The 27,763-nt window shown below is 33.7% G+C and overlaps 1 protein-coding gene across 1 annotated transcript in view; it reads left to right on the top strand.

The window, feature by feature from the left end:
- sh3yl1 (SH3 and SYLF domain containing 1) overlaps nucleotides 1–27,390 on the top strand; it is a 50,665-nt gene extending 23,275 nt beyond the window's left edge. Inside the window, 7 exon segments of the mRNA NM_001423240.2 lie at nucleotides 586–650; nucleotides 3,714–3,826; nucleotides 7,562–7,690; nucleotides 7,833–7,983; nucleotides 10,863–10,935; nucleotides 11,145–11,204; nucleotides 26,232–27,390. Of these exon segments, the coding sequence (NP_001410169.1) occupies nucleotides 586–650; nucleotides 3,714–3,826; nucleotides 7,562–7,690; nucleotides 7,833–7,983; nucleotides 10,863–10,935; nucleotides 11,145–11,204; nucleotides 26,232–26,425 (785 nt within the window). The 3' untranslated portion in view covers nucleotides 26,426–27,390.
- Nucleotides 27,391–27,763: the final 373 nt, after the last annotated feature.

Below are 27,763 nucleotides of genomic sequence, written 5' to 3'. Positions count from 1 at the left end.
CTAAATGCATTCATTGTTTACTGTATGTGTGGACATAATATATTTTTAGTTTAAAATAATTTTTATTTTTAAGTTTAGAACTAGTGAAAATCTTTGATATAAACCAAAGTTGGGTTTGTCTTTATTTGGTCTAAAGTTGTATAACAACAACCCAGCATTTTTGTGTGTAATTAGCAATAAGATAAAGCAGGAATGCTTGAGCATTTATAAGGTTGTATCATATACAGTATGTTTAAACTGCGTCTTTGGTTAGTCTTACATTTTACATTGTAGTTGAACAGCACCTAGTGTTTGTTTGGAAATAGGGATAATTTTAGATCATCTGTTTGAGAGCTGTAATTATTATTTTGATACAGGATTATTATTTAAACTTCTAGAATACCTTTTAATAATGAACAAATGGCCCCTTTTTAGGATATATATATATATATATATATATATATATATATATATATATATATATATATATATATATATATATATATATATATATATATATATATATATATATATATATATATATATATTAACCTCAAAAGAAGTTTAATTGTTATGTGTTTTACATTTCGGCATTGTTCTCTGTAGGTTGGTCTGCTCCTTCAGCTATTGGTATTGCTGGATTAGGTGGAGGATTTGAAATTGGGTTGGAGGTAAGGTTTTTAAAAATAATTAACAAATAAACAACCAGCTTTTAAAAAAGAAGGCCAGGAAGGTCTCATTTTTTTAGATGATACTTAGATCACAAATAATCATAAAAGAGGATCCTAAAGTAAAATGTCAATTTTTTTTTTTTTTTTTTTTTTTTTTTTTTTTTTTTTTAGATTTGAGTGAAGTTTGTTTATAAACTAATTTCGAGAGGATCACGTGCTTATGATTTCATCACGGCCGGTCTCGTACTAAGCTACTATAAAGAACCACAGTTTTCAGTTCACTTTATCTTTGTTTGGAAGAAACCCCCCTTCCTCCCCAATTCTCCTCCTTTACCATTGATCGGGTGGTACAGTTGGTTCCGCCAGGCCGGTAGGCGTTTCTGCGTGGAGTTTGTATATTCTCCCTGTGTCCACGTGGGTTTTCCCCGGGTTCTCTGGTTTCCTCCCACCGTCTAAAGATATACATTATGCATAACAATCAAGCACTTGTCTAGCCCCCTTTCTCACGTGTTCCCTTAGCTACTGCAGCTGGGGAGCTCTGAGATCCACTGCGCTCAGGCTCCCCTCTAGCTCTGCGAACAGGAGGAAGCCCCGGGCTCGAGGATCCCATGAGCTTGGGGCTCTCTCCCTGGACAGCATGCCAAACAAGCTTTTGATAGATCATCAGCTAAGTGTGAACTCTTGAAAAAGATACTAACCTTAGAAATGCATACAAAAACTTGATTTCAGTCTCATGCATTTTGTGCTGAATCAGACAGTAAATTGTTCGAGAACAGTTATGCAACATGTTGATCCACTTATCAGATGAACCCCTTGGACTACCCTATGGATTATGCAGACACTATAGGAGCTTTGTCAGTGTATAATGTGTAAATTACTTCACATGCAATGTCACGCAAAAAAACAAACTTTTTTTTTTTCTTTCTGCCTAGATAGTCTGAGTCATGCATAGACAAGAACATCAAGACACTAAACTATTTGCCCTGTCTGACTTGGCTGTCTTGTTTTGTATTATTTTTTTCCATCATCATAAAGCTTACAGTTTATGTTATTAGAGCTGTCAATCAATTTTAATATTTAATTGTGTACGTTTTATAGCTTTAACTGAGTATAGCTTATAGATTTAACTTGGTCATAAAGCTTTAAACATTTTCTTTAGTTTCTAGATAATAAAGTAATAGTAGTCCCTTGTGTAATTATTTAAATTTGGCCAAAAATAAAAGCTTAAGCAAGCAACTGCAGACTGAAATGGTTCTTTTTCATTCTTCATTTTTGAGTAAGAAGAATAGCGGTTTGAGCAGTGGTTTACTAACAGCAAATGTCGTAAGGCCATCTTTACTGCTGACAGTAACATTTAGTGAAAATATGCAATGCTTTTTCCTCTCTATGACAAAATAAACATTCAACTTAAATAGGAAAATATTAAGAAAGCATTTAATATTAGCAATATATTATGCATTTGCTCAAGCTTAACAATTTGACATATTTACATTTATTTTTATAGCATTTTATATGTCCCAAAACCCAGCTTGGCTCATTTATTTGGATTCAAATGTGCAGTGAAAAAGTCTGTGGCTTTTCCAGTCATTCTTTGTTTTCGCTTAAAGTATATTTTAATCTTGTTTAAAAATAATAATAAATAAAATTGGTAAAGGACTTGTTAAACAATCCAATAGGATTTCATTCATCATTAAATGGCCTGCAAACAGTCTTCATCATTTACTGTTGCTCCCAATAACAATTATTCATTTTTTATTTTAATTAAAAGTCATGTTAACAAAGTTCTCTCAGAATCGTTTTCGGTAAAAGCACGGCCATAATAAATTACTCATTACAAAAAATTCTCTAAATCAGTGGTTAGCCTTTTGTCGGGGGCTATTTGTAGCTCAAGCGCCGCCTTCATCATTTTTCAACCCATAAGTGGATATTCATATCTCCGGCGCAGGAAATCACTGTGTAAGCGTCCAGTGAGGTCATTTGTCAGAATCAGGCAAGAAGTTGCACTTTTGTTTCCTGACCTTGGGTAGCAGCTCGGATGAGTCATTTGTGTACTGAGCGCCTGTGCATCTTGACAGTTTTGATTAATTTCTGGAGTAGCCTTCGGGCGCAGCAGTGTGCGCTGCGGTCTCTGTCTCTCAGTAAGTATCAACACACCTGATAAGTAGCAGGGGAGTACAGGAAATATCGATTTTTATCTTTAGGCATTTAAACCAGAGGGTGTCTGAAACCAGTCCAAATCTTTCGACACCAACCAACGTTTAGAAAAAAAGCTTAAGCTGTTGCTGAATATTGAGCTGCTTTTTTAATGTTTTGCTGGCGACAGATGCACAGGAGTTGGCGGGGTGCTTGTCAGAGTGATGTATAGCCTGATTGTACATTAACATCACATGACCTGATGCTTAGCTTTTAAAGAAACCTGATTTTATAAATGGATGAATATAATATAATTAGGCCTGTCGTGGTATCATTTTTGTTGTACGAAACATTTCACCAAAATATATTGCAATAAACGATATTATTGTCAATTTAAGGCTATTTTATACCGATACATTTATAACTTTGGCATTGTATAATGCCGAAACAACAATATAATATCATCACAATGCAAGTACACTCTTCCAAAAAAACATATATTTAATTATTAATAATATTAATATTAATTGAATTTCAGTCATTTTAACAGCTATATAATTGAGCATTGGAATCGGAATGTGAAAATGCATTTATTTTAATGATATTAAATGTTAACAAAAGTGCAAGGTAAAAAGTAACCAAGGATGTGATATTTGCTACCAGATCTATTTTTAGTGTTCAGGCACCCACATGAAAATATACAATAGTAATTTATAGTAAATACTATAAAATTCTGTAGACTAATTTAATTTTAAATGTTTGTCCAAATGTCTGTTTAAAATCAGGATGCTATATTGGTTTAGGAATGGGTGGTTAATTTAATTATAATTCGGGTCTTACTTTGAATTGAAGACTATATAATTGTCCATTTGTCTCATGTTGATTTTAAGGCTTCAGATAAAATATAGTTTGTCTTATTTTTCCCCCCAGTCATCAGATTTTGTCATCATCTTGAATCAGAGGAGAGCTGTTGAGGCCTTTAGTAAAGGAGGAAATCTGACCCTTGGAGGAAACTTCACTGTGGCCGTTGGGCCTCTTGGCAGGTACAGTACAGTATGAGATGGTGATTGACCTTGTAGTACCTTAGTTTACTTCTAGGGGGCGGAAATAACCCAGAGTTAAGGTTTGGAAACAACTTGGGTGCTTTGAGCAAATGTCCATTGTTAAGTATTAGTGTCGTAATCTGATATGACACTTTTATTACTAACGTGTTTGCAAGTGTTTTTTTTTTTTTATCTGGATGCATCTGCGTCACTTGGCTGACTTCTGATTAAAATCAAAGGTTATGGCTTGAGGGAAAAAGGTTTGATTTATGTTTATGTTTTATGCAATTGATATAATTATTTTTCTCTAAAAATGCTGCTAACATTGCTGCCTCATAGCTATGTGGACAGCAGTGGATGAAAGATTGTGCAGCGTTTGTTAGTTGAATTGTTCAATTCATTTGTATATAGTGTTGAAGCCCATTTGTTTGAAGAAGTGTGTTTACATACAGAATGTAATGTAGGGCTTTGATGGCATTTGTTCAAAGGTATAAATGAACCTCATGTTTTTTTTTTTTTTTTTTGGAGCATTTTATCGCTGAAGGTTAAAAACATCAACTATATAAACGCCATCTTTTTGTATCACTTCACAAGGGACTAATTTTCTCTGATGACATGTTTACACAAAAAAAGTATACAGTTGTGAACTGCCAGCTTCAGCTTTCACCCGCAATACCGTCATTCATAATTTGACAAGCATGAGCTTGCGCTGAAAACACGGTGCGAATTATAGATAATGACAGGTGCCCGTACTGTACATTAGGAGCCATTCAGAAATGCTACTTTAAATGACAGCTGCATTGTTCTAAGGTGAATCAGTGATTTTTACCTTTATTGATTGATTCTGCTATGTTTGTGCTTGTGCGGAAAGTGCTTTTTTTTGTTCTCTGTGCTTTAATTGTTGTTTATGGATCTCATTGGAATAGAGCTGCAAGCGATCTCTTACTGAACAAGTGCCTGATGCACTACAGTAGCTTTGAAAGCCACGGCTTAAGATTGCACTTTTTTGGATGCGTTTGATTTGTTGGTTTGGATTTGGTTTGGCAGCAGTGACTGCAGGGTGTATGAGCTTTTTAAACAAGTTATTTTTGGAATGGAACCTACTTACCACCTACTGTACTAGGATATATTTTATATTAAGGTCACATCTCATGAAGATTTTTGTGAAAATGATCTCTTAGCAACATTTTTACTCAGTGGATAGGAAACAGGGCATTTTATATTATTTAAAAATGGTCATTTCATAATAAATTCTTTTATATTAAATAATTTTGCAGACACTTATTTAAAGTGACTTACAAGTGAATACAATAGATGAAATTAAAGCAACAATGTAACAACTACATGCATGTATGTATGTATGTATGTATGTATACATACACAGTTGAAGTCAGAATTATTAGCCCCCATGAATTATTCACCCCACGTTTTTATTTTTCCCCAATTTCTGTTTAACAGACACCTTTTCAACACATTTCTAATCATAATAGTTTTAAAATATCATTTCTAATAACTTATTTATTTTATCTTTGCCATGATGACAGTAAATAATATTTGACTAGATATTTTTCAAGATACTTCTATACATCTTTAAGAGACATTTAAAGGCTTAAGTAGGTTAATTAGGTTAACTAGGCAGGTTATTGTATAATAATTTAAATTGTAATTGTATATTTTATATAAGGCAAGTTGTTGTATAATGATGGTTTGTTCTGTAGACAATAAAAATTTGCTTAAATTTATTTATTTCTTTATTAAAAACTGCTTTTATTGTAAAATAAAAAGAAAAAATGAAACAAATAAGACTTTCTTCAGGAGAAAAAAATTATCAGACATACTGTGAAAATGTCCTTGCTCTGTTAACATCATTTGGGAAATATTTAAAAGAAAAAAAAAATTCAAAGGGGAGCTAATAATTCTGACTTTAACGTATAACGTTTATGTACAGTAAATATGACCAGTCATATGGACCAAGCAAGGTGTCTATGTTTGTATGTGGGATTTACTTTCTCTGCAGTTAAAGTTTGAAATTAAAATGTTATTGTTTATTTTACTCATTAGGCAATCCAGAGAAATTTATGGATATGCTATTATATTATGAGGCCATTGGTTAACACAACATCCAAAACTTCTATATCTGTGCATTTACTTAAAAAAATCTTGCTGACCCCAGTTATAAAAGTTATTAGTTTCAGCTAGGGTTGTAACGGTATGAATTTCTTACGGTATGATAATCGTCTAAAACAATACCACGGTTTGACGGTTTCGCGGTATACGGTATGTTACAAATGTTACAAAGTAATAGAACAGTGAAGCAAATTTGACTTTTTCCAAATAATATATTTTTAGTTACTATAAACAACACCACTTACAATGAACAAATAAAAAAAATAAGAAAATAATAAATAATGTGTCAAAGTCCAAATAAAGTCCAAATAAACATGGTGCAAATCCTCAGTAAAAAAATAGATATAAATATTTACTATACTATAAATAGTTACATAACGAAACTAGATTCAATATGGAACATCCTTAGGTTTAATGTGCCAGCATGGATATGGTTGTCTGTGGATATGGATTTGGTTGTCTGCAATGCAGACAAACAGCTGCACCTTCATTTGCGTCTTTTGAAAACAGCAAGAGCAGCAGTTCGTCTTTGCTGTGTTACTGTTTTGTCATGTTTCTGTGCTGCTGTGCATGCAAAAGTACTTAGTATGAGAATTATTTCATGCAAAACTTTTTTTTTTTTTGCGTTTTATTTAGCCGCGCATAAATGTATGCCTATCTCTCATTCAGTGTTGTTCAAAAAGCTCATTGTTTGGTCCACAAACAAAAGCGAAACCTATGCTTATTGGTTGTGATATAGCGAGTTTGAACCAATCTGGGCATGGAGGAGGGACAATGCATCAATGTTTCATGTCTGGTTTGTCCGGAGACACAGTGACGAGCGTTTCTTTGTCAAATCAGCGTGGTCAAATTTTGATGACGTAACCGCACTGATTCCGGAGCCTCTGGAAGTCCGCGAATGTTATTTGATACAGCACTGGAAAGCTGAGATTCTCTTCTTTATGCCAATCTTTGAATTGTATGAATCGGATCAGCGGATCAAAAGTTATTAAACATTTAAAAGCAATAATTATTTTTAGCCGCGGGCGGCTGTCTCTGTCTTTAGGGGTTAAAACCGTTGATATGCAATTGTTCATGGTATGATAATCGTGCACGTTCAAATCGTGGTAAACCGTCATACCGGTATATTGTTACAACCCTAGTTTCAGCGAAAATTTTCATATCAGTGCATTTCTAAAAAAAAAAAAAAAAATTTGCTGACCCCATGCCTTTGGATGAAAGTATAATTAAATAGTAGCAAAAATCAGGCCAAGGCACTTGAAAAATGTGGAAAAAAATATAAAGTTTTCTGGCCTTGGACTGATTTTTTTGCTGTTTTCTCTGAGCACCTACACTTTATTTATGCTAGCCCTGAATACTTTTTGCTTTGATTTTGGGTTTTTATAGTTAAATAATATTTTTTAAAATAATAGTGCTATTGCGCTTTGTGCGTTCAAGTTCAGACATTCCCCAGACATAATCCTGGTTCAATCAACATGTACTTTTTTTAATTGAGTGTCTTCCTCCCAACAAATTCCGGCTATTACAATATTGAGTGCTCTTTTATATCTTCTCATCAGAAATTGGTTTATTCTTTACATTTTATATCTATTTATGCATCTTTGACAGAAATGTGGAAGCAGATGTGGCGGTTCGCAGTACTGCGGCAGTCTACTCGTATTGCAAATCCCGCGGCCTATATGCTGGAGTCTCTCTCGTCGGATCTTACCTCATTGAGCGCAAAGACACCAATCGAAAGTACGTTATATCATTAGTTAAAGAGTTTGAGTTGTATTCAAGCTTTCAGGTGCTGATGTTACCCGAGTGTTGACCTGTACTGTCTTTTCATTGCGTCATTGTGTCAGTGTATTATGTGTGCTTTTACTTTACATTCATTTAGGTTCTATGGGAAAGACATTCGTGCTTCTGCTATTCTCAATGGCGATGTAGAACCACCACCTGAAGCCTATGATTTGTACACCATTTTACAGGACTACACTGAGAAATACACTACCGAATGGCAGAACAAACACATGCGGTCTTCAAGCAAGGTCACTGTCTGTCAAGTAAAATTTGAAACCAATACTTGCCAAGCTGCTTATAAACTATACAGAATGCTAGATTTCACACAATTACTTAATGTTGTATCAGATCAGTTAAGTTAACTTGAAAGTTTTCAAATTTTTAGTGGATTCAACATAAAACAATTTGCTTGTAACAAAGTAGCTTAAGAATTGTGTTGTTTCAACAAAGTAGTTTGAAGAAGCAGCAAAAAGTGTACTGCAATTTAAAGTAGTGAATACTGTAAATGGTTGACCGAGACAGTTTTCAAGACTAATTAAATAGCTTCAATATTTTTTCCATACATTTAGAATGTGTGCTGTTTTACTGTTTTATTCTTATTTTAACTATTTTTTTTTTTGTATGAACATGTATGATTACTATTTATTATTATTATTTTCTTTTTTTTATGATTTACAAAACATACCCTTGGTAACAATCTTTTAATATTATTATACTTTTCAAGGTTTTTGTTATATAAACGATTAAGAATATCAATGCTACATTTTTACAGGTGAAGTCAGAATTATTAGCCCTCCTGAATTATTAGCCCCCCTGTTTATTTTTTCCCCAGTTTCTGTTTATCAGAGACAGGATTTTTTTCCAACAAATTTGTAAACATAATAGTTTTAATAACTCATTTCTAATAACAGATTTATTTTATCTTCGCCATGACGACAGTAAATAATATTTTACTAGATATATTTCAAGACTCTTCTATACAGCTAAAAGTGACATTTAAAGGCTTAACTAGGTTAATTAGGTTAACTAGGAAGATTAGGGTAATTAGGCAAGTTATTGTATAATGATGGTTTGTTCTGTAGATTATTGGGAAAAAATTAGCTTAAAGAGGCTAATAATATTGACCTTAAAATGGTTAATAAAAAAATTATAAACTGTTGTTGTTCTAGCCAAAATAAAACAAATAAGACTTTTTTTCAGAAGAAAAAATATTATCAGACATGTTGTGAAAATGTTCTTGCTCTGTCAAACATAATTTGGGAAATATACAAAAAAAAATTCAAAGTGGGGGCTAATAATTCTGACTTCAACTTAATATCTTAATACTTTGGATCAAACTACTAGGTTACACCATTTGTCAGCAAGAAGATAGAAGTTTTCGATCATTTAATATACAATGAAACTTAGTATCATCACTATCGTATCATATATTTACAGTACAGATCAGATATCAGATAAGGTTTAATTTTTACATTACTAATATCCCCTTGCTGTTGTTTTTTTATTTTAAAATGTAAAATATATTTAAAACTATTGAAATAGACACTTTATTTGCCTATTAATGTTTTATTTTTATGATACAATTGCTTTTGATAATTATATTTGATTTAGGCACCAAAATAGGACATCTCATGTTAGACCCAAATCAAAAATGTTAAACTTTAGTAATTTAACATTTTTAATTTAAAAAAAAATGTCTACTATTATGTTCAGTTAATATTAGCATTTAAAATTAATAAGTAGACCTTGAGGGTGAGAATATCAAAGCTGAATAGATTATGTGCAATAAATGCATCATCAAAAAACAGCTTTTAGCATATAAGCAGCAGGACAGGAATTTGTTATTTAATTTTGTAATTTACAAGCAATGTTTCTGATTAAAACTGACACTTCAAAGTGAACCAGATTAGATGAACTGCTACAATCACATTACAAAAAAAAAAAAAAAAAGCGTGTTGTCACAAAAATTCACACATCTTATTACAATAGTTGGCATGTTCGCAAATTCAAATATATAAGACAACAAGGATCGCATGTAAGAAGTAATAATATGAAACCAGAACAGTTGTAGTTTTATAATTGTACAAGTTTAATAGTTTTACAAGACTTGCACAGTTCATTTGCACGACCAATTTATCAACAAAATAAATATTCCCTCACCCATCCATTTACTCTTTTTACTTTGTTTAAATTGCCCGTGTGATTTGTCATTGCATGCCAAACAATCAACAGTAAGTTGACTGACAGTATCACTCATCATTTCAAGGGTTAAGTTACTTTAATCTTGTTGTATTTGATGAGATTTGAAGTCACACTATTTTCCACCGACTCCAGTCTTTTTTTCTTTTTTTACTTTCTCAGTCAGATGAACAAGTCTGTTGACCCATTTTTGTCCATTTAAATTAGAGAAGTACACACAGAAACCCCTCTAGTGGCAAACATTGAGGTAGACAGAAAAGTATGTAGTCATTCTGTGAGTTTGGAATGAAGAAATGAATAAATTACACCTAAACTAAGCGTGAGAGCTATAATCTGCTGACAAAGTCTTTCAACACATTATGGTGATTGTGAGTTTTTTTTAATGGCTACTATAAATCAGGCTACTATAAAACCTTGTAGATGACAGTAATATAGACCTTCTACTTGGCACATCGTATTTTAGGGTATATACTTAGTTCATTGGGATTATATGGGATAAAAATAAACACTGATTTAATAGTGCAAGATGCAGTATGGAAAAAAAATATTAAAATCATGTTATGAATAAAAGTCAACCAAATATTAATTTAACTCTGAGGTTAGGATGTTGGCTTTGAGTTATCAGAAGTCATGGCATCTTTTATTATTTTGTAGCATAAATGACAAACTTCTGAATAACTAATCTCAAGTTGTGTGTATTGTACTATATGGAACTGTTATAAATGCAATACAGTCTTACACTTCAAAAAATGTGTATGTTTAACAAGCAAACTAAGCTTGCATATCAATTCCAATACAGGAATAAAGTATTATCAATGTGCTTTTAATATCTTGTTGTTTTATGGCTTCACTGCCAGTCTCATTTTATCATGTTCTCTGTGAAAAGACAAGCCTATTGATGTATAATCGGGTGTCTGTGTTTTCACAGATGAGTTCAGCACCAGCTCGACCAAGGCCTCCCACACAGAAATCTGCCTCCTCGTACACACCCAGGACACAGGGTAAGACCCCGAGTGATCCCTCAGAACCAGCAGCATTTCATCTTTCAGAGAAATATGCTGACTGACTGAACATATGCACATGTCTTTAAAAAAAAAAAAAAAAGAATTGTTCCACAAAAATTCTAGGATCATAGCAATATTTTAGTATTGAAGTTACTGTGGTTCTTGCACTGAGGTAATCATTCATGGTTGTATGGGGATTTTTACAGCTCCTCCAGCTGTGAAGCCTGCTCTCTATCCAAATTTGAACAGCTGGGATACTGGTTCAGGTGAGTAAAATTAAATATATTAATTTTAGTTTATTTAATGATTTGTTTAATTGATTTGTTTGATTGGCTTTGATGTATTTAAATGATTTAGACTTTTTATTTTTAGTTTATTTTACTTTTCTTGTTCAATATTTTATATTTAGTTTTATTTAATTTAAATTTATTTTATATCACATTTTTCTTTTCTTTTTTTTAAGGCTTTAATGTATATTTAAATTATTTAGATTTTTGTTTATTTTATTTGTTCAATATTTGGTTATTTATTTCGTTTGTTATTCTATGTTGTATTTCGTTACCCGTCTTCACACCTGTGACTGTGGAAATAAACTGCCAGAAGTGGATTTAACTGTATACTTTGCAGCCCACCCTGTGTGTTCAAGCCTATTATAAAGCTGAATATCCAAACAAAGTGGATTATTCCTTCTGTAGATGATGAGGTTAATCAGACACTTTTTAAAACAACAAGAAATACCTGTGAAAATCAAAATGACAATGCTCATGGATTTCAGTTGACACTGATAAATTATAAAGTGGATTAAAATGGCTAGATTAGCAACGGCTAATTAAATGGCAGAAATGCACCAGAAGAAACACCCAGTGCCGTGTGAGATCTTTTCATTAATCAGCTCAGCCTGTGGAGGATGATTTGTCTTGTCGTCCCTTCAGCTTCTCATTTATTTTCATTAGGTTCCTAAAAGCCCATGTTTAAAGTTGAATTATAAGGATTAGATAAAGAACACTGCTTCGTCTGCCCCGCTCTGACTGGCTGGGAAGATTTCAAAAGAAGCCATGAACTGGAGACTGGCTTTTTTCCCATCTTCCTTTGCTCATGAAGGGCCTCTGTGCTCTTCGCCATGTCACAAGTCGGTTACGCAGCAAACGCATTCTTTCCCACAGCGAGATGACATTATCATCAGATTTAAAAGGTCGCTCGCTCGCTAATAGATGATGTGTGTGTTTGTCAATGGATTCTGGAATGATGGAGTTTGTCACATACAGTCACGCGAATCAAAACATTTGGCAGCCTCCCTTTCCACTTGGAGGAGGAAGACTTTAAGACGGCTTTTATTGGTAATGGTACATTTTATTCCCAACTAAACGGCAGACGGGTACATGCGTCCATCTTTACTTTATACTTTGTGTAAAGGACAGCAGTGATTGATCGTGAAAACATCCTAATAATAAGAACATTACACAGTGACTTTGAATACAGGGCAGCCAACAAAAGCACTCCACATAGTGTAATTATTATGTGCTTTGCTCGTACAGGACAACTAAAAGGAACCAAATGCTGTGGTTTTGAGATAGCAGCACTAATAACTTGTCTCTGTGGACTTGATTAAAAGAACCTGTTAAAACCAGCCCACGTTGGTTTTCTGATCTTCCAACCTTTTCAGACTTTTTTTCAGATTTTTGGGTTGAGAAATGGATCTGATAAAACCCTTTGGAGAAAAATCCACTTACTGTACATGAATTGCATTAATTATCTTTTCATGAAGTTTTTTTTTTTCTACCCCAGAGTTGGTCAACTGAAAAGCATTTCCATTTCCACCTGATATTAGCATGCATTCAAACAAGTCTTTTGTAACTTCACTTTAAATTTTTTTTTTTTTTGTACAGATTCTTTCATTAATATTCGTTTTCCGATTCTTCTTTGCTTTCAACCTTCCCAGGGTATTTGCGGGGTCCTAAAGTTTTAAAATGTGTTCCATTTCAAAAACGATATTTTAGGCATTAAAAAGACTTAAATTCACTGAAATATTGTGCTGAAGGTCTTAAATTATTTTTAACAGGTCTTTATTTTATTATGCCCATGTAAGCTACCTAACTGGGCCAACAACCACAACCACAAGTTGTAATAAAAGTTCATTTATTAACTTTATTTACCAATATGGTTTAACTATCTTCCTTACAATAACATTTGTTTTTTAATGGTTTATTAATGTTTTAACTGGGCCATTGGAAAAAAAATTCATTCAAAATTGTCTTAAATTTGCCTTGATGAAACCTGTAGAAACCCTGACTTCCTTAAATAGTTGAAAGTGGAGAAGCTCAATGTTCACATCTGTATTTAGTTTTCTCCACTAGTTATTGGATGGACAAAAACAGGGCCTGCGTAGCAAGACTATGCAACTCTTGATCAGATTTTTTGCCTCAATTTGAGTCAATGCCAGTCAGCAGATTTGCATCAGTTCAGTCAACAGTCAGAGTTGAGAGATTTCACAGAAAATGGGTGTAGTGGCTTAGGCACAGACTCCAAATATTTAGCTAATCAAAATATATCAGAAGTATTAGAGTATTTTGATCCATTTTAGAGCGTAGCACATTGTCTACTGAAAATTGGCAAGGTAATGCAAATTCACTATATTTTACCACTAATTAGAAAATGTTGAGTTATTACGGTTTTTAGATAACCAAAAGGCAATTAATCTGTAATGCATTGCTTTTAATTAAGTCAGTAAGGCACATGTTTCTGCCACTTTGTTGGGTCCAAAGCAAATTGAAATTGTGATTGTTCTTTCTAGTCAAACATGTGTTTCAACAAACAAACTTGAAGACCTATGGACCCTTTTCACTGTTATGACGCCTTCCTTTGTAAACAATCTGACAGTAAAACTGCTTGACTGTATGGAAATAGCCACAAACACATATTTACAAAGATTTGAATAATGCGCTTGTAGGCAAAACTGGAATATCAAATGATTTGCAAATAAAGAACCGTTTCCACCCAGTGAGACAGTCAAATTGAATCAAATTGTCTCTTCCTGATAAACTGGTGCTGGATATCAAAAAGAAAATGGTTTGCTGTGGTAGGAGCCAATTTTTTGTAGGTACTTTTTTTTTTTTTTTCCCTCTAGAAAATTAATTTTGCCTCAAAAGCTGTAGATTGCAATAAACACTCTTTTGGAGGCACAAAACCCCTCTTAAAGCACATCTGCTTAAATAGTTTTCTTCTGTAATAATACCAAATCACTCAGCTGAAGGACTTTGTCTAATTAGTGATTTTTAGCAAAGAACATTTCGGATGTTTTACAATGTGGTAGGTCTGCTGGTTGGTCCATTTAATTTATTGGTGTTCCATTGGCCATTGCATTTTTGCTTTCACATACAACATGGCTTTCGGTTGCATCAGGGTCTTCTTGAGTTCCTCATGGTCTGACGAAACCCCAGTGGAAAAACAGGAGGGCCATCCGATTGTTGCACATATTTTATAAAGGCATGACAAGATATGTTTGCTTTTGGGTTGTTGTCTTGTGCAACTTCATTCAGTGTGAGCAAATGACGCTATACAAGAAGGCAATCGAGCATGCCATGGCTAATATAAACTAGACACATTGTGTGATTGTAGATAAATGACATGAGGTTTGTTGTCTCAGGTAAAGTTGTTCTTAAACGCATGGATGCAAACATTGCTTTTACCACAGAAAAAAATAAAGTTGGCTGTAAAGTTGCATTCTTTCTGATTATAAGTGATAGTTGATATTAATTCCTTGTCAATGCATGCAATTTAAATTTACTGTAATTAGAAGGACTAAATTTATTTGTGAATTTGAAAATTATTTAGCTTTTTTTTCTTTAAACCTTTAAGCCTGCAGCATTCATTATTGAAGTGATTAGCTCATCTCCTTCATTTCCCGTGTTTACTCTTTGATTAATTTAGATGCTATTGTGGTGCATTTGTTGGGTTATTTTTAACTCTGTTGATTCAGAAGCATAAATGAAGGTAATTGATTGAAATGTGCACGTGCCTCAGCACGATCCAGACATTTAGAGACTGCCGGAGACAAGGTTTCATTGTTCGCTTTTCCTTCAGGTGGAAAGAGGAGTCCAATTCCCCTGTGTGATGTTTAATTACCGGATTTTGTCAAATTACATGTTAATATTCCACTGGTTGATAACAGTAATTCTAAATCAACAAACGTCTGGCAGCCTAAAAGATCAGTTGAGTCCACTGCAATCTCTTGGCCAGAGGTGGATCATGAGAGCCAGGTGAATTTTACAGGAAACCGATACTGTTAGCCAAGTATTTGACTTGTCTTTCCACGGCTAATTGTCATTGCCTAATTCAGGATTAGTAGACTGGTATGTCTGCTGTATGTCAAAGCACTGCACTGGATGACTTAAGATCAGCACAACAGAAGTCTGTTTTATTTATTTATTTTTTTTTGTTAGCTTGGCACAGTTAGTAACCTCTTGACAACTGCAACTAGAAAAAAATAAGGCTGTGTGCTATAGAGGAATTGTGGAAAAGGGTAAAGTGAACTGTCACCAAACATAAGGCAATATTTTTTCAATAGATTTCCCAGACACTCATCCAGCTTTCCCGCACTGGCTCAACCAGTCTGTTTGTTCGACCAACGTTGTTGCTGTCGGGCTAGATGGGATATAGTGGAAGTGCCTCAGAGTATTTTTTTTTTCCTTCTGTGAAATAAATATACATAAAGCTTCTCTTCTCTTACATAAAGTCTTATGAGCTGCACATCTGTAGTCACATGTTTGAAGTCATTACAAATGTCAGGAATGTGTTATAAATGATTTGTTTTTGTGAAACACACAAGATAATACATTTTAAATATGCAGATTAGTTTAACAAAATTATCAATCTTAATATTTAAAAATGAACAATATGAATACTACACTATAATATGTTTAAAATTTTAGACCTGTCAGGATGAATATCATACTAAAAATGCTTGTATGCATCATTCGCCTGTGCATGAAGCATATTAACAGACATACTGTAAGATCTGGCTACTAGTGTGCATGTGTGGTGTTGGAGAAGTAAGAAGCTGACAGTTTACACAACAACAAAGAAATAATCCAAATCACTGGTTTTAGAAGCAAAAAAATTCTGAACAGCGAAGACTCTGTAATAAAACTGGAATCAACATTGGGCTGATCTCCCAGTATTTGAAAAGCTTTAAAATTAACCCATTTAGTACTAAATAGTTTACTTCTCGGAAATAAATATACATTAAACTTCTCTTACAAAAATTCTCATAAGCTTCCCATCCGCAGTCGCATGTTAAAAGTCATAAGCAATGTCATTAATGTGTTTATAAATGATTCGTTTGTTTTTTTTTGAAGACACAAAAGATAATCCAGTCAAAGATTTTTTACAGTATTAATAATACAGTATTAATAATAAAATAGTAAATTAATAATTTACAGTATTAATAATAAAATAATGGATCTAACACTATCATGTTTGTGTCTTACACTGTTTTTTCTTGCATTTAATCAGTCTGTAAGCCTATAATAAATGTTAAAATTTCAGACTTGACACGATGAGTTTTTATATACTGAATTGCTTAAGTGGATACTGGTTGAAGGAGCAAAGGAATTCTGAACAGCGAAGACTCTGTAATAAAACCTGAATCAACATTGGGCTGAACTTCCATGTGTTTGACCGGCTTTAAAATTGACCCATAAAGCAGTAAATGGTTTTCTTGGCCAATTAGATATATTTTAGAGCCATGTAGATCCAAAGGTGGTATAAAGCATTTGTTATGTCACCAACTTATCATCACTGTTTTTAGTAACAGCAGCATAAGCCTAAACCTAATATATTTAAGCATTGCAAAGATTAAAAAAAAATCATTTTATATGTTGACAACCTTTGATTAATGATCATGTGACTTGATATCTTGGTAAAAATTGGACAAACTGTCTTGGATGAGTTTGCTTAAATGTATTTTGCGAACAATTAAACGTAGCAAAATACCAATAAAACACATGATTCGAGCAAAACTATTTCCATCTGTGCCTTGGGTTAACGTTATTAGCATAAACATGAGTGCAATTTTGCACAAGCAGTGATGCTGGAGAGTTTCACTTAGAAGCTTCAAATTTGTTGTAGTTCAAATTTAAAACTTAAATGTTATAGCATTTGTTTGGGCTGGCCTTTAAATTGTGGCAAGTCTATGATGAAAAAATACTATAACCAAGGAGACTATAAACAAGGAGAACAATTACAATTGGTGGCTATATACACCTTCAGTGGTTAGCCTCATCCTTGTAGAATTCGTAATTACAACTTTTTTTATATACTGCGACTAATAATAAATAATTAATAAATTAGTTATTTAAAATTAATTAATTAATAAATAAATAAAAACTTGTATCACATCCAACTGATTCATTTGGATGTTGCATTTAGACATGTATAATGTTGGCTAGTCATGGCAAAGCTATACTATTCTTGTTGTTTTGGACTATGTCTATGGACAGAGGAACAGTTCTCAAATGTGTCTCGGCATCGGGAATAAACACTTTTAATGAAATGATTTAGACTTTTGTTTTGATATGTGTTCTGTCCTTATTCATAGAAGTTACAGATGTGTTACTAGAAAGACTTCATCTTGAGCTTATAAAGCTGCCTACAATCTTTGGAAGATGAGTCAAAGAGATACTTATCTGTATTGTTACAATCTGGAAAAAAAAGTCCCTGGGTGTGTGTTCACATTGCTTGTTGTTTTACTGGCAGACATTTCTCTCTCCCCCCAATTATCATGATATCATTTGTGAAAAATGAAACCTGGAAAACTCTCACTCCTCACTGTTTCATTAACACTCCTTACCCTGAAGATCATTATAGCCGTAAATAATACAGTCATTTAGATGGATCCCTGGCCTTAGGAAAAGGTGGTTAGAGAGCCACCCTGATTTCTTTTGTCTATATAGGGAAACGGTTTTATGAGGTTTTGATTGTTGAATGTAATGGCATGTCGTGCAGCTGTTGTGCAGGTTTCTCTAATTATTTCAGCTATTTTCCCTCTGGAATTAAAAGTCAATACAGGTTGTCGATTGTTAATCAGCTCTTTTTCATTGGCAATAATTATCCATGGTTGCATCAATTGGATATGATCACCATATAAACGATAGGTGTTTCTCCGATCTGAATTTTTTTGCAGGATAGAGGTGAAACGGCAGGCCCTCCTCCCTGTCATGAGCTGTCACTTTTTCAGATATTGCGTGTGCAAGTAGAAAACCGCATAGCTCAGATGTCACCACTCTGCCAAAATACACAGCCCTTCCAGATCTGAAGAAACTCTCTGGATTGTATTGCTGTCTTTCGGCCGGCTTGTCATGTCTTGCACTTGTGGTAGCGGGAATGAACATTATGTTGAATGGATGCAGTTATTTTAGGATACAAGTCAAAAGCATTTAGTGTGAAAAACGGCTTGACTGAAGCTTTTGGCAACGCCTGAGGTTTATTTGGAGTCAGGAGATTTCACAGCAGGTGCCAACAGTGTAAAACTGCATTCCACCTCTGTCTGATTCTCTTCTCCTCTTATATGTCTTCACTCCTAAAAACCCCTTGCCACCGTTTTTTCCCCTCTCCATTTTCCCAGCAAAGCATATTTCACTCTAGTTCACATCTTATAGTGGTGCTTGATGCATAAACGACCATTCTGCTTGTAAACTGATTAGCTTTCTATAAAATAATCTTAAGATTTTGAAAATGTTAGGAAACAAAAACATGGGTACAAAAATTTCTAGATTTCTCTAATTTCATCTTTCCAATCAACACAGGAAATCTCGTAAAATCTCTCGAGACTTGAAAGTAAACATGGCGAATAATTAAACAAGTAAATATTTTCAATAGATTTTCTAGTTTCTATAAATTGACCAGCTGGTCTTCAATCACTACTCTCCAAATCCAGTTCTCTTTGTGCAACACTGACTGTTTGTGATTCTTCTATCTTGTCAGATTGCTTTCTGACTGGATACTGTTTTGTTTCATGTGATAATCTCTGGCTCATATGTGCGTTTGTCCTCGGGGTTCCCCCCACACACATCTGGATAGCACTTGAATATTTAAGATTCTCAATTGGAATGCCTCTGACATTCTTCCAATTAGATTAAGTCTCACTTAACCCACCTTGCACTACAGGAAAATCTGATAAGATCATCTTTAAAACCACAAAGATAATCGAAACGTTATCTAGGATTGTTGGAACAGGAGAAATCGACTCAAAATCAGTCTGACTAATTTGTGATGTGTGCCCATCCTGAAATACTTTACGTCCACCATGCACTACCAAAACAATACTGAGGACTGAGATTAACAAGATGTCATGCAGTATCTGGCAGCAAGAAAACCAACAGGACCTGTAGATTTGCAAAAAGCCAACGTGAATTGATCATACTGATTTCCAACATATCATTATTTATTTATTTTTTATTTTTTGAATAGAACATTCTTAATGTTAGTTCAAGAAGAAATAAACTCCACTCAAACTTAAAGTTTAAAACATCCACACGAGGGAATCAAAAGGGAGTCAAATATATTTTTAATTTTTTTGTGAAAAATTCCTTCATGCCAGCTGAAAACCTTTTTAGTGAAACATCAGTTAGTTCTTTAACAGCTTAATGAAGTTTAGGTTTAGCTGACTGTATTGTAAATGAAGTTGTTTTAAAGTGTTAACACCAATGGCGTGTTGTTTAGTGCGTCAACACATTTTGTTTACTGTGCAGCTATAATGCTAGCCATCTGTCTATAGGATCAAATATGCAAACTCAAACCTTTCCCCTTTGGCTTTGTCTCGATCAGGCGGTCCAAGCCATTGATTTTGACCTAAGGCAGATCTTCAAGGCAGCTATAGAAAAACATATTATCATATGACAGTTCGAAAACCAAGAAATAGCCAGCCATGCATGTGGTCAGTTTGGTTTGGAGTCCAGGACAACACTTTGTTCTTCAAACCATTCAAGAACAATATGTGCAGTGTGAAATGTCTAGTAGTTAAATTATGCTAAAAGAAGAAAGTGTGCTTGGCTTGCAACAGTGTTTAGGTAGGATGCATGTAATTCTTTCTTTGCAAGCATTTTGATTTTTTTTTTTTTTTTTTTTTTTTTTTTTTTTTTTGGTCCTACACCTTCCACAGATTATTAAAATGCTTATATACATTTGGACCATTTATTTAATGATTGATTTCAGGATGTGAAGAGACTTTCAACCATTATGAGAAAAATTGTTTCTTAAGAGAATCACCTGTTGCACCTTTTAAGTGTTTATTGTAGACTCGTGTAGGCTGATAAACTGGGGTCTCTGTAGGCACTCTGATTGCATGGCAGCTCTGCGTCCCCATTAAATTATGTGTCTAGATCCATAGTAGACCTTCTGTGGGCTCAGATCAGACAGGATAGCTTGCATTGCCCTTGTGAATTAATAAGCCTTGGGCATCAAACACCCCGTCAACGGTTTGTGGTTTGATATTCTTTTGAGCAATGTTGGTAAATTCTCACCGCTGCTGACTAAAAACAAACCACAAGAATTACTGTTTGAGAAATACTGTGACCCGGTAAATTTGACAAAACAATTTAGCTCTTGTTAAATTCCACAGATCTTAATTATGAGGCTTGATTGTTTGCTTAAAAACCACACTGCCTAGATCTTATGTGGCCTTGTTAAAATATATAATGAATATACAGTATTCAGTTAACTTGTGACTGGTCATAATGTGAACGCTTGTCTGAATGGGGAAAATAGTCTATTAGTCCACACTAGACAATTATAAGTCAAAGATTATAAAAATGAGACCAGAAATGGGCCGAACTTGGTTCTGCCCATCATTTATTGATTAGATGGAAGCTTTTAAAGCAAGTAATATCACTCGGTGGCCATCTTTGAAATGCCTCTCAGGCAAGTGCAAGCTCGTATCAATTTGAATGCAGAAATGTCAAATTCTACAAAACTGTTTCCCGTCTTAGGATTAAATTAATCATTATATTTAGAAGCACTAGTGAAATTTATCAACAACAGTGTCTTAAACTTTGTTGCTAAATCTTAGATTCATGAAAGAACTATTTTTTTTTTTTCTGGTTGCCCAAGCTAATGCACAAGCTCACCTGAAGGGAACAAGATCACAATGCCAACCTCATTTATGAAATGTCATCCTGTCAGTTAAACTATGTAACCCTCTAGAACCAATAACATGAGTATTACACAATTTCAACTTCTAAATGATGCCACATCCATTTGTTTAATACATATCAGACCCTTTAGTTTTTCATGATTGTGCGATCGCTAAATCCAACATAATTCAAAGTTTTTATTTATTTATTTTTTTTATTTTTTTTTATTTTTTTGCAGTCCTGCAAAGTTCTTAATTTAAACTGAAAATAATCACAGAAAAACTTAATCTCATAAAACATCCAATTAAAACCATACAATCAACATTTATTTATTTATTATAAATAATATAATTATTTATTTATTTTTTTTCAAGTTTACAATTAATTGTTTTGTGATTTTTAAGTTTAATGCATATGCAGAGCATGTGATCCATTTGAGTGGCTCTTGAAAAAAGAATCTCACCTTCCTCTTCACATAACCGTCCTCACACGGCAATAATCAGTGAAGAGTCAGGTGCGAGAGATTTACATGTGAAGTCAATACAAAGATGCACGACTTGAGTGAAATCCACAAATTTCCGGGAATAATCCCTATAAAATAATAAGATAGCAAAAATTTTTAAAAATCATAAACTAAGGGAACTGACATATTAAAAACATAGAACATTTGTTTTCAAGTGTAGTTTTTTTCCAGATTACATTCTTTATGTAGATATATTTTTGATGTCTGTGAGGCAAGTATCTGCTGAGATTCCAGTATATGTTTGCTGATCCCAGAGGTTTCACAACAATGAAGCTGCAGAAACTGTTCTAAACTCCTTTTGTCTGAACAGAGGCCCCTCCATAGAATCCTCCATTACTTGAAGGCATTATCCCAATTCAAAGCCATGCAATGTCCATATTGACCATTCCAAATCAGACTTCATTCTAGGGGTATTATATATTATATATATATATTATGGGGTATTAAATGAGCATATAAAAACAATTTCTAGAATATTTTGGAACTTACCATCTACTATGTAGATATCAGAGAACAGTTCAACTGAATCGATAACGATGGTAAATTAAAATTCGTGAGTCGTGACGTATAAAATACTGCCCAAGCTGCTACTCATTTGAATTGAGAATATTTGTTTATGAACACTTTTTGGTCCTATCACACATTAAAGCCAGAATTTTATATAACATCATGGTGTACACAACTGTCTCTGGACTTGCTGCATCAATATTTTAACAATTAAAAAAATTATTCATCACTTTCTGGCCATCGAATTTGGACATGGTTATACTGTATATATTGTGGTCATGCTTTTAGAAATTATTACATCACTTTGTGAAGTTTAATTTTAAACTAATTTCGAGAGGAGCAGTGCTCATGATTGACTCAGCTGGTCCACATTAGCTGATCATGATCCTCCAATCAAAGGATCCCAAGTCACAATATATATCCTCATTTCCTTTCTACAACTATCTTTGTCTGGAAGAAACCCCCCTCCTCCCCTTTATTCTCCTTTATCCAGAATGGGTGGCACGGTGGCTCAGTGACTAGCACTGTTGCCTCACAGCAAGAATACCTATGGCGTCGGATCCTCGCTGAGCCATCTGGTATTTCTGTGCGGAGTTTGCATGTTCTCCCCGTGTCCTTGTGGGTTCTCTGGTTTCCTTCCACCATCCAAATGTGCTCTATATTATAGATAAAATAAGCCTAAACCTTTTTTATTATATCTTACTCTCAGGAAGTTCGCCTTGGCCTCAGCAGCGGGGGAGTTTGAGATCGACCTGAGCTCAATCTCCCCTCGCCCTGCAAATGGGCAAATCCAGGATCCCTTGAGCTCAGGGCTCTCTCCCGGGACAGCATGCCAAACAAGCTATGTATAAATCATGAGCTAAGTGTGAACTCTTGAAGTAAACATTTATTACCATTTGTTGAGTCTCCCCATACATTTGCAGCTTCGCACAATGTCACGCCTAACAAGTGGATTGTGAAATAGATATTAATAATAAATAAAATAGATACAATGAATGTTCTGTTTATGCCATTTATTTATTTTTATTTTATTATTATTATTTTTTTAGAATTAGTTTTTATTAATATAATTTCCAGTGTTTATCCAGGCCTGCATAAAGTGCATTTTGGTAATTTCCCCCTACCAAAATGACCTCTAAAGTAATGAATAACTCAAGTTACCATAAATCTTTCAATCCATCAAACAAAGCACTTTTATTCAAGCTTGCTGTGTTAAATCAAACAGTCAAGGGTTTCAGTAATTGAAGGTTTACATTTGTTGTTTGTTAACCTGACAGCACAATTGATTGCACAGTTGTTTATATCTTGACATGTTGATGGACAGATAAAGAAAGGGGTTCAGCTTTTTGGCTGACAGATCCTATCCGCAGATGTTAATTCTGTGTCGTGCACCACCATCTATTAGAGGAGCGCTGGAAAGTTTTTGTGTGCGTGTTTGTGGTGTGTGAGAGTGAAAGCTTTAGTGGAATTAGCTTTTTTTTTTTTAGGAGAACACGTGCTGCTCTCTGGTGTTAATAGTTCAGTATTGCAGTCTAATTATTTTCTTTTTCAAGTTATTGTTGTTAATGTCTCATTATCTACATGGTCATTTTAATGTAATGTCACCTGAACACTTGCAATTAATTCACGTGTAGTCATTTAGCAAACTTCCTTACAAACAAACAAACAAACAAGTGAGCAAGGAATTAATTAGACAGTTGTTTAATAAATTTTATTTAAGATAGTTATCTAAAATATAAAATAAATGCAGATCAATTTTAGTTTGTTTTTCTTTTATTAAAAGAATAAACTGATTTAAAAATTTAAACTATTTAAATTGATTCATTTGTTTGCCTATTAACAATTATAAATTACCATTTGGAAATCATTTTAAATATTATGTGTAAAATCATATTCATATTGGCATCCAATTTATCTAAATGGTCAAGTTGTAGTTTGCCTCTTCTGAGACTAGATTTCGCAAAGTCAAGGCAGCCAAAACTGCTGGTACTGACGGTAAACCTCTCTGGGTGCTAAAGTCTTTTTAAGAGTTGGCTCCTGTGCTATGCAATATCTTCAACACATGCATACAGTTTAAGTTTTTTTTTTTTTTTTTTTTTCTAAGCCAGAGATGCCCTAACTAGTTGGCCCATGGTAAATTTTGATTTGGCCCACCATCCTGTCTGAGAATGGTTTAGAGATTATCATTTCAAATTTAATGCAACCTGTTATTTGTTTGTTTTATTGTTAAGCTACAAAAAAGCCTATCTGAATTTAAATGTTTCAATTGAAATTATGTAAATTAATCGAATTTAGTTAATGTACATTGTTAATGTAGTACGACTGATGGAGGACAATGCAGAGACTTTGGTGCTCGAATCAAGGCAAATTCTGCTTGACTAGTGTATTCAGCAATGACTCCACTGTGTTAAACAGGTAATTTTATTATTTCAATAAGTTACAATAAAAAAAAGTTATACTGCATTTAGTGCATTAGTCAATACAGTTCAAAGTAATGATTTTGATTTATTTTTTAATATTAAGAAATTAATTCGGAAAATTACCCATGCCAACTTTAATGTAAAAATAGTTTGGTAAAGTATGTTTATCTTGGCCCATGGCTCTCAATGATATTTCGTTTTTGACTCTTCATACGAAAATATTTGGGCACCCCTGTTCTAAACAATGGAAGGAGACTATAGTCAAAGCCATTCCTAAACAAAAGCTAAGCCTAGTTTTCCAGCAGACTATAGCCAGATTCAGATTCAATCATGGTCAATTATTATGTTCCTTAGCTTACTTTTATGTCAGCCAACCTCTTTGGCTTATTGTGAGAAGTTATCTGACAACAGAACAGGGGGCTCCTGTGTGTCTGATTTTTTTTTTTTTTCAGACCCAGTTTCTGTCCCCTCTGCTTTTTGTCATATGCATCAATAGTTTGGATCATAGTTTCTAGTGGGATCTTCAATTGGACTTACTTAGAAGGCCTTGGATTCTGTAGTGGGTTGGGGGAGAGACATTTAACTTAATGAATGGAGCTAAGACTGTGGATGTGGTAATAATTGTCAGAAAATAAGTTTCCCTGAAAAGAACATTCCCTTCCCTCCATTTCCTGTTTTCTCAGGACAAGCAATTAGTTGAGTTTCCACCTTTTTTAAATTGCTGGATGTGCAAATATCTTCTGACCTATCATGGGATGCCCACGTTAAATACATGGTACGTAACAGAATGTATTATTTTCACAAAGCCAAAAAAGCAGGACTTCCTTGTGATGTTCTAATGCAAGTGTACTTGAGTATGCCAGTCCAATCTAGGGCTGACTCCTTAAAGGTTTCTCTGAGGAGTTAAAGTAGATCCAAAAGTGATGTTGTTGGATAATGTACTTCCATTTTTCCAACACTGAGTGAAAGTTGGGAAGAAGCCACCATACGTACCCCCACTAAAATACTCAATGACAATTTATCACCACTGCATTATTTCCTGCTGAGGGCTCCAGTGTCATCCTACCATCTTCTGCGACTTAAGACATTTGCTATACCCAGGAGTAAAACTAAAACATCATGAAGTCTCCTTTATTCCTTGTGCTCTTAAATTGATGTACAGATATTGTTTAATTCATGATGTCTGATGTTTTTTAATTATTATTTTTACTTTATTTATCATGTCATATTTTAGTATTTTTATTAGTCAAATTCATTAATTTAGCATGTAGTTAATGTATGTACAATGTGTTGTGCATTTTTTATTCTTAGAACAAGTATGTTTTACTTTGTAATTTTAAATTAATAATATAAAAAGGCTGCAGTAAATGTATCTTTTAAAAGTCTACTTATGCATTTATTTATATCTTGTTTTATTTCTTAATCTTAAGTTTACATCTGAGTATGTTTTCACTTATTGTCTTGCAATTTTTACTGAAAAACTACTTAAAAAAATCTTTCAAAATATTTAGTGCATCTTGTTTTGCTTCGTTTTAAGCTATTCACTGACTTTTTTTTTAATTGCATTATTTTTGTTTAATTTACATTCTTATTTAAATATATTCATTAATAATTTTACTAACAGCCTAACTGTCATTTACTATGTAAAATTACCACTTGCAATTTTAAATGCTCTTCCAGCAAATCATCCCATTTTCTTTTCTCTCTGTGTTGTAGATCAGGCATCAGGTGGAGCTCTGGTGGTCACGGCTGTTCATCCATTCACCGGCCAGCAGCCTGGAGATCTGAGCTTTAATGCTGGAGACCGAATCACCGTTGTCACCAAAACAGACTCTCAGTATGACTGGTGGGAAGGTGAACTAAAAGGGCAGGTTGGGATCTTCCCTGCTAATTTTGTGTCGTATAGTTAAAAGTTCTTAAAGCTAAAATGGATGACAATCTGGTATTGAAGGGTCCTTTTCTTTTGCACAGTTTAAAATGGTGTATATTTATAGTAGCACTTGTGGCAGGTGTTACCAACGGGTGTTACTTTAATGGGTTGTATTATTTGATGAAATTGGGTGCTTTTCTATATTTAATATATTTCTTGATTACAGTTTAATATATTCTTTTGATATTTTTATTGTTGGCTGTTCACTCATTTTGGGTTGAGGATCCAGTTTTTTAGATTTCTATTTTTTTTATGCCATAAACACAATGGAATACAATCATGTTTGAACAGTAATTGCAGTATGACTGAAACACAATGTTTTTAAGCACCAGGTATTTAAATGATCATGCATAAACGGTATGTTTGCTGTTTGTTTTGCCAGTTTTGTTTCTCTGATAACAAAGCAGGAGTGTTGTTACAGATGACTGTTATGATAACTACTGAAATGCCTTATTTATAGTTTTATGAACTTTTTCCACTGAACATCTGCCTTGATTTAATATTACTTTTTTAATGGTGTTTTTAAGGAGGCTGAATGTTTGATCTTCTAACTAATGTCTTATCTAACTAATGTACTAAGAAAACATGAAAGATTGTTTTGATTAATAAAGCTTATCAAAATTTTAGCTTGCAATAATTTCTCTGTTTGTAAAAGTCGGGGGCTCTTAATGTGCGAGACATGATTGACTACAATTGCTAACAAATTGTGGTATAGTAAAATGAGCTACATTACAAAGCAGTGTTTATAACTACCGCAGTAGGCTACAATAAAAAATGCTTTAAGAAATACAATGTTACGACATCCAGAAGCACATCGGGCTGTTTTGTAGGCTTTTAGGCTGTTTTTGTATAGGTAAAAACTGACGCGATTGAGACGGCCACAAGTGGCCGCACGCTGCATAATATTCCTTATCCAACTAAATAAAAGGCGTTTTGATTCCCATAGATTGTGAGTTGTAACATTTCTTAACCACAAGGTGTCATAAGAGTTAAGCATATCTTGTTCTGAGTTGGCTAAGTGTCAAATATGGAGCCGTTTCTTTTGTTGTTAAATTCTAAGTAGCCTAAGTTTTTTGAAAAGACATTTTTAAGCTGGAGTTGAACAATTAAATGTGAGGTTAAAATTTCATAAGAAAAAAAAAACTTGATTTTACCCTTGAGTTACCTGATTTTAAGACTAAGCTAAACTGAACGAATATAAGAAAGAGAATCTGTTTACTTTTTGTTTTTTTTTTGTTTTTAATAACATTTGAAGATTCTAAAGAGGCCATTATAACTATATACAAGATGTGAATCGTTCTGTTAAGACCATTTTAAT

This window comes from Danio rerio, chromosome 17 (assembly GCF_052040795.2).
Source record: "Danio rerio strain M-AB ecotype USA chromosome 17, GRCz13ab, whole genome shotgun sequence".
NCBI classification, from domain to species: Eukaryota; Metazoa; Chordata; class Actinopteri; order Cypriniformes; family Danionidae; genus Danio; species Danio rerio.
The sequence above is the reverse complement of the archived record's forward strand: the minus strand, read 5'-3'. Positions and strand labels throughout refer to the sequence as shown.